The 6,747-nt window shown below is 35.8% G+C and overlaps 1 protein-coding gene across 1 annotated transcript; it reads left to right on the top strand.

The window, feature by feature from the left end:
• The first annotated feature begins 2,828 nt into the window (after nt 1–2,828).
• On the top strand, nt 2,829–5,669 carry LOC149796431 (uncharacterized). Its single transcript, XM_089960225.1, has one exon. The coding sequence runs from the start codon at nt 4,568–4,570 to the stop codon at nt 5,444–5,446; it is 879 nt and encodes a 292-aa protein (XP_089816351.1). The 5' UTR covers nt 2,829–4,567; the 3' UTR covers nt 5,447–5,669.
• The last annotated feature ends 1,078 nt before the right edge of the window (nt 5,670–6,747 follow it).

Here is a 6,747-nt window from a genome sequence, read left to right on the forward strand (position 1 = left end):
CACACACCCCCGCCCCCACTACCATCGGAACACGCTATACAAGCTCGTTATTTGGGTAGTAAGACATACCACTAAAACAAACATAATATGTGCTGTCTTACACTGTCGGACTAAAAAACCTCCAGATGTGTATGTTGTATATTGTCATTATAAGAGTACATCGAAAGAACATATGATGCAATAACTGGGTGGCAATTCGAATACTTCGACTAGCTGCTGAGTGGTGTGAAAATGTGATATTTACAATGACTGAATTCAGAAGCAGAAAGACCCAGAGATGTTCATGTGGTCCTTATATGAGTACATTAAATGAACAACTTGAGCTTTCATTATTGTGTTTGTTTTTGAGTGTAGCCGAATAAGTAGTGCACGTGACCTCGAAATCAAGGCATGTACTTTGACAAAATGCCGTTTACAGACTTGGATAAAGCATTTTGGTTTTAAACAGCAACTTGATGAAGATTGTATTGAGATTCAGGAGAGTGCTAAAGTTCCTATAACTGGTATGTCGGATGGAACTGTAGCCAAGTGTAAGAATGTGCATAATACCTGGCTTAGTGTTTGGAATAAGACTTTTCCTTCTATTTATGCTTCCCGATAAGGTCATTAGCAGACGATAGTTTGCATATTTTACCTGAACGATGGGCAACCTGGCAGTTTATCCCATATGGGACCACCAAAATTGACCATTTTGAACAAGGCACACTAAGGCAAGATCAACTTGTAAATGACAAATATAGAAACTAACAGAAAGCCTGATTTGCGTTCTGTTTATCTGTATGTTTTGTAACAGTATTTTGAGATTCGGTGAATTTATTTCAACTTCCAAACACAATATAAAATCAACGGCGAATATGGTAACATGCCAAAAATATGGCTGCTTATGTCGTCATTCGGGATCTATCTAATAACAAAATTCAGTGTATGTCAGTGGTGGAAAGATTTTGGAAAATTAAACTCAATGGCAACCACATGTTCTTCTTATCTGTACATTTTGCCACTTCTGGTATGCCCGGTATACTTCTGGGAGGGGGAGTGTACCATTTTTTCAGGCGGGACTCGTATTTTTGTAAAAATCAAAATAGTAGTCCATGACTCCTAGTTTTAAAATCCGAACGAGACAGATGAGTATTATCAAGCATTCTCCTGTATAACCCGGGGATAGCACTTTCCATTCTGTTTGGTATATATCTGTAATTCTCTTTAAGTACTCGTATGTACCTTTGATTTCTTTCGTAGGAATCTGGAATGACTATGTAGATGGAAATTAAATAATATGTCACCATGCAAGTGTGCTGGATTCACGGTACTATTCAAGTCCCATAGTAAACATATGAAAACAACGTCATATTCAAACTTCAAGAACATAACATTTCTGGGTGCTGATGATCAGACCTATATTTCTACATGCACAACTATCCTTGGTGCAAGCTTCTATATGGAGAACACCATATGAGCCGCGGCATTTTTTTCATCTACATGTGCATAAAACACATGTCATCGGTTCTGCACCAAATGAATATGTGCTACTTTCATTATTGAGTGCTCCTAAGTCAAGTCTGTAAAAATACTAAAATTGTATCAATATAATTTTGTCTATTTTTTTTTTAAATTACAGATAGGATAAGTTCTCAAAAGATATTTTTACTAAGATTTTTTCTTTCTTCTCATTATTAACCAATTATGGATCACAAAACCCATACATACTCTATTATTTGTTCACCCATTTCTAGAGTGGTTCACAGTTCTTCCATATAATTAGTACCGTGCGTCCTATGCTAGGCACGAGTGCATATAAGATCTACTTAGTAGCATCATTTTTGGTGATGTGTGTTTAATCATGATGGAATATGGTGCGTGCAGACAAGGCGGTGGGTGCCATAAACCCCGGAACTGGGTTCGAATCTCCGTAGAGTAAGAATTAAAAATTCTCTCACCTGTATGATAGTATTATATATATATATATATATATATATATATATATATATATATATATATATATATATATATATATATATATATATATATATTAGGCTTGTGTACATTTGTATTGATGTAATGATGGTGGTATATTACCAAATTTAAAAAATTGCTTTTATTTGTTAATATACCACCATTATTACATTACTGCAGGTATACACGAGTTTAATTTGAGACGGTTTTGTGTGGATTATATTTTATCACTGTATTCATTGAAAATTGCCACCTGTTTACTCTTAGTGTTTCAGTACTTGCATAGCCCCCCCCCCCCCCCCCCATCCCGTTTTGTTCAGGCCATCAGGTTTTTAATATGCTTGATAGAGAGTGATAAAATATATAAATTGCAACAAGAATGTAATGGCACTTTTATACAGCTACTAAGCTTTGCCTTGCACGAATTTCAGACGAACCATGCGTCACTGCATAGTCAACTCCGCTACAAAGGTAAGTCCGCTACTTAACGACAAACACCAAATGTGTACTCCCCTAACAGCAAAAAGCTTTACATCGACGGACTAGAACATGCTGGGACAAGCAATACATTTTTTTTTTCTGGCACCCTTTTTGTTCCAATATTCCGGACCCAAACTCTTTATACTGATTAATAAATGACAAGTTAGCCGTTCTAAAACCATTAAAATATACTGGCACTTATCCTGTACATTTGACATGTCCATTTTTACCTACATTTTGTTCCTTTTAATATTAGTGGCAGACTCGATCCTAGCAATTTTGACACGCAACAGGGTCAGCGGCGTTTCAAAGGGTAAGATAATTTCAATTGTGTTAAACTCCAGTATTCATTGACTAGTAGCGTATATAGCTGACGTGTATTCAACGCCTCTTTACTAGGTATTTACCTATTCCAGGTAAATCCCGACCCACATATAGTCTAACTGCGATGTTAATGTTTTGGCAAGGTCTGAGCTGCAACTTAATCGATCAGTTTGATCGGTTTATGCCGTTACTTTAAACGAGAATTCATCAATCACTAGGAATTGGGACTCTGTATTGATTTACCGACGAGAAATACATTTTTGTCCCGTCTTCCCGCGACTCTTCAAAGCTTTTGTCACATCTGAATTGCTGTGTTCTATGGGAAGTGAATATGGATAATGACAAGATAGGAATTGATTTGTTTTCTCTTCGGATGAATCCGTCCACACGGTGATATTTGTACCCATAGTTTTGGCGATTAACATAACAGGAAAAGAAAGTATGTATACAAATGTGTTTACAAATGTATACAAAATGTGTTCATTCTAGTTTTCATCGGTAGATTGCTAAATTGGAAAGGGAATACATACACAATGAACTATGGTACTGTGTGAATGAAAACGAAATTTCAAAGAGAAAACTGAAACTTTTATCGGAATCTATATATGTTCTGTGTAACAGTTATATAAGAGTTCCTACTTGAACTATCATATATATGCTGTCAATGTCAGGATGGGTAACCAGTACCCCCTTGGCTTCCTGTGGCCGACATTGGTCGAATCTAAGTGATTAAATGTGAAGGAAGCCGCCGACATCACTTTGATCGGTAATGTATATTTTTAGATTCAAACTGGCATGGGTTTCCTATAATTGCTAACAAACAAGTCTCAAAACTTAACAAACCGTGCAAGCCAGAAGAAAAGGAAAGCAAAGAGAAAGAAAAACAGCTGGAACATTCTTGATGATTTGAGCTTATATTCCTGAGGATCCATTGATCAAACCGGGTTGTTTTCCAAGAAAGTGTATAATACTTTAATTCTGAATGAGTCTGTATCTTCCAATGTAAAATCATTTGTTGCACATGCCAAAACCATCAGTTCTAGATGCTTTGGATAAAAGTGACCTTCATATATTTCTTGCATCCATGCTAAAGAGATCAAACTTTAGACGATAGTATTTTGTGTTTTGCTTTTTAGAGAGATCTTTGGATTTCATATTGTTTTAATCTAAACTTAAAGATGGTGTTTTAAATGACTTTTGTCTTAATATACTGTCCAATAAGGAATGAATTACATCTTAATCTGAGATAATTTGTTCATATTACTATGTCACGCCCTGACAAGTGACATTTTGTTTGGGGTACATTTTATAAATTGATAAATCTGTGCAATTCGATAGACGAATTGTAACGTAATGTTTCCCGATATTAGACTCTGCATACTACAAATTATTTACCGCAATTTAAATAGAACCCATCGATTAAACGTTACAATGTCTTTGTAGCTAAATTATGGCATTATGTTCCTATGGTTTATAGCATTTCCTCAAAGATTTTTTCCATGCTTCTTTGACTGGCTTACAAGTACTTCGGAATTATAGATTTTACGTTATATTTTAAACGGCCTAGGAACAACAGTTCATAGTTAAGCATATTAGAAGTGTGACACTTGTATTAAAAGCCGATGACATGCTATCTTGCGAAGCAGTTTTGCTTAGAAAAGGTGGGAATTGTATAGAATTGTATTTCACGCTATTCTGGTTCATTTGAATTGAAAAGTTTATGTATTTATGCCTTCTTCGAGTGTTTACGTTAGTGAAATGGAACAAATATAAAAAACGACATATTTGCAATATAATTTGATCCCTTAATATGGGAAGTGAAAAATTAAATTTTGATACCGAATTTTCTTCCACTGGAATATTTCAAGGAATATTCGAGAGAAATCCGGAAAAAGTGCTGCATTATATTAAACAAGGCGAAAATGTGAATCAAGTTTGTTCCAAAACCGGAATGGGATATTTACATTTAATTATGACGGTAGCCTACCCAATCACGGAAACGAAATATGTACCCATCATTTATCAGTTATCTAATGCCAACATTTTACTTGATCACCTGGATGCTGATGGAAGGTCACCATTGCACCTGTCCATCAAAGGAATGCTGTTGGAACTCATGGTCGCACTCATCAAATGTGGCGCCACCTGTCACATAGAAGATGATGAACATTTGATAAGTAAATACGGAGGATTCACTGAATGCGAAACTTTGGAACGATACCGAAAATTTGCCCCAGGATACTGGATACCTGTCGCGGAAAACAAGGCATTCAAAGTTAACATTCTGGTAAAATCATGGTGCCGGATAAACATATGTCGAAACGAAAAAACGCTAGTGGAATTCGCAAAAGAGAAAGGTGTGGATGAGAAAATAACCAAAATGCTTCTTGACAACGAAAGCACTATCGAATTTGCTCATGCGACAATCGCCGGAGACGAGGACAAAATGAAGGGACTTATTGATCATTTCGACATAGATATGACAACAAAAGATATATCACATCGAGAGAGTTACTTTGAGCCCTATTTTCCATTATCCCTGTATGGAGCTGCAATCAAATACGGTCACAAACACATACTTTATATGTTAAAAAATGTGGAAAATATTAAAATAACAGAGCCTGCAATAACACATCACAGCGAGGACTATTCCGATCGGTCTCAGTCAGCCGTTTGTGTAATATTGTGATATACATTGTTCCCTAGGTTTGTTCACTTCTTGGACTAATTAGTTGATATTTTTTTATGTTTGTGCCAAATTATAAATTTCATTTTCTTCGCCATTAAATGTAAGAAAATATCGCACGTGGCTATAAACATAAGTGGGCACTAAAACTGTTATATAAAAATATTAAAAAGACAAGATATTGTTCAATATTTGACACTAACATGTTTATAAAGACCGAAGTGCATATCTGTTTTTCAGTTTCTGTATACATTTCATTACTTATGTCCTCACACCGGTATGGTTATGAAAACTGGTTCTGTCAGTATTTTATTTCTTCTATTATGTCACTTTATTTGCATCTTGCCTATAATTATATGCATTCTTTCTTTCTTTTTTTTAAACCTTGGATATTTTTTGTTATCAGTTTGTGACACCAAGCGAAGCGTATATACATGGAAAATACGTAATGCATTTTTAAAGGGGTGTTATGACAATGATTGTGCTCCATTTTAATTTGTTTTTCATACCTGTCTTCATTCGATCAATTCTTATATTTCGCCAATAAATATATATTTTCACATGGAATGATTGCAGAATTTTTTATTATTTTTTTTTTTGTAGTTTTTATGAAGTGTCATTTTGACGAATGAAATAATACCGTTATTTGTCAGTCAAGGCAGAGAGGTCTAAGGCGATCGGTTTTAAAGATCATTCACGTCTCACTTGGCGTCTGCGTGGGTTCGAATCTAGACTCCAGACAGTATGGGTATGTGAGAACTCTAGACCAACAAGTAGATGTCCACTTATTTCTGATATTACTGGAAACGGAGACCAACCGGGCTGGGCCGGGCCGGGCGGTATTTCATACTGAAGCTTTCACCCTCCAATCAGTTCTGACTATTGGACGCTCGCGAGCAATACATTTGTTTCGAGTGACCTTTGTATGCGGATGCCTCTTGTTTTGATCCATGGCATTACATCCTTCAGAGCACTAACTTTTTTAGCATTGATCCCTGTCAGAACAGAACATATTATACACCATTTACTGACTTATTTTTAAATTGCTGACGCATACGTGGAAGGCAACATCACTCCAAGGCAAGAGTGACGATGTTGTTTTCCACTCTTGCGTCAGCAGTTTAAAAACAAAAAGGTTAGTAAATGATGAATACACGGGTGTTCTGTTTGGACAGGAATTAATGAAAACAAAATATAAGTGTTCTGAAAGATTCACATACAAAGTCACTCGAAATAAATTTATTTTTAACTCTCGAACGTCCGATAGTCAGAGCTGATTGGAGGGTGAAAGCTTCAGTATGAAA

The sequence above is a fragment of the Sinohyriopsis cumingii genome, chromosome 6 (assembly GCF_028554795.1).
Source record: "Sinohyriopsis cumingii isolate HCF-2022 chromosome 6, ASM2855479v2, whole genome shotgun sequence".
In the NCBI taxonomy this organism is placed as follows: domain Eukaryota; kingdom Metazoa; phylum Mollusca; class Bivalvia; order Unionida; family Unionidae; genus Sinohyriopsis; species Sinohyriopsis cumingii.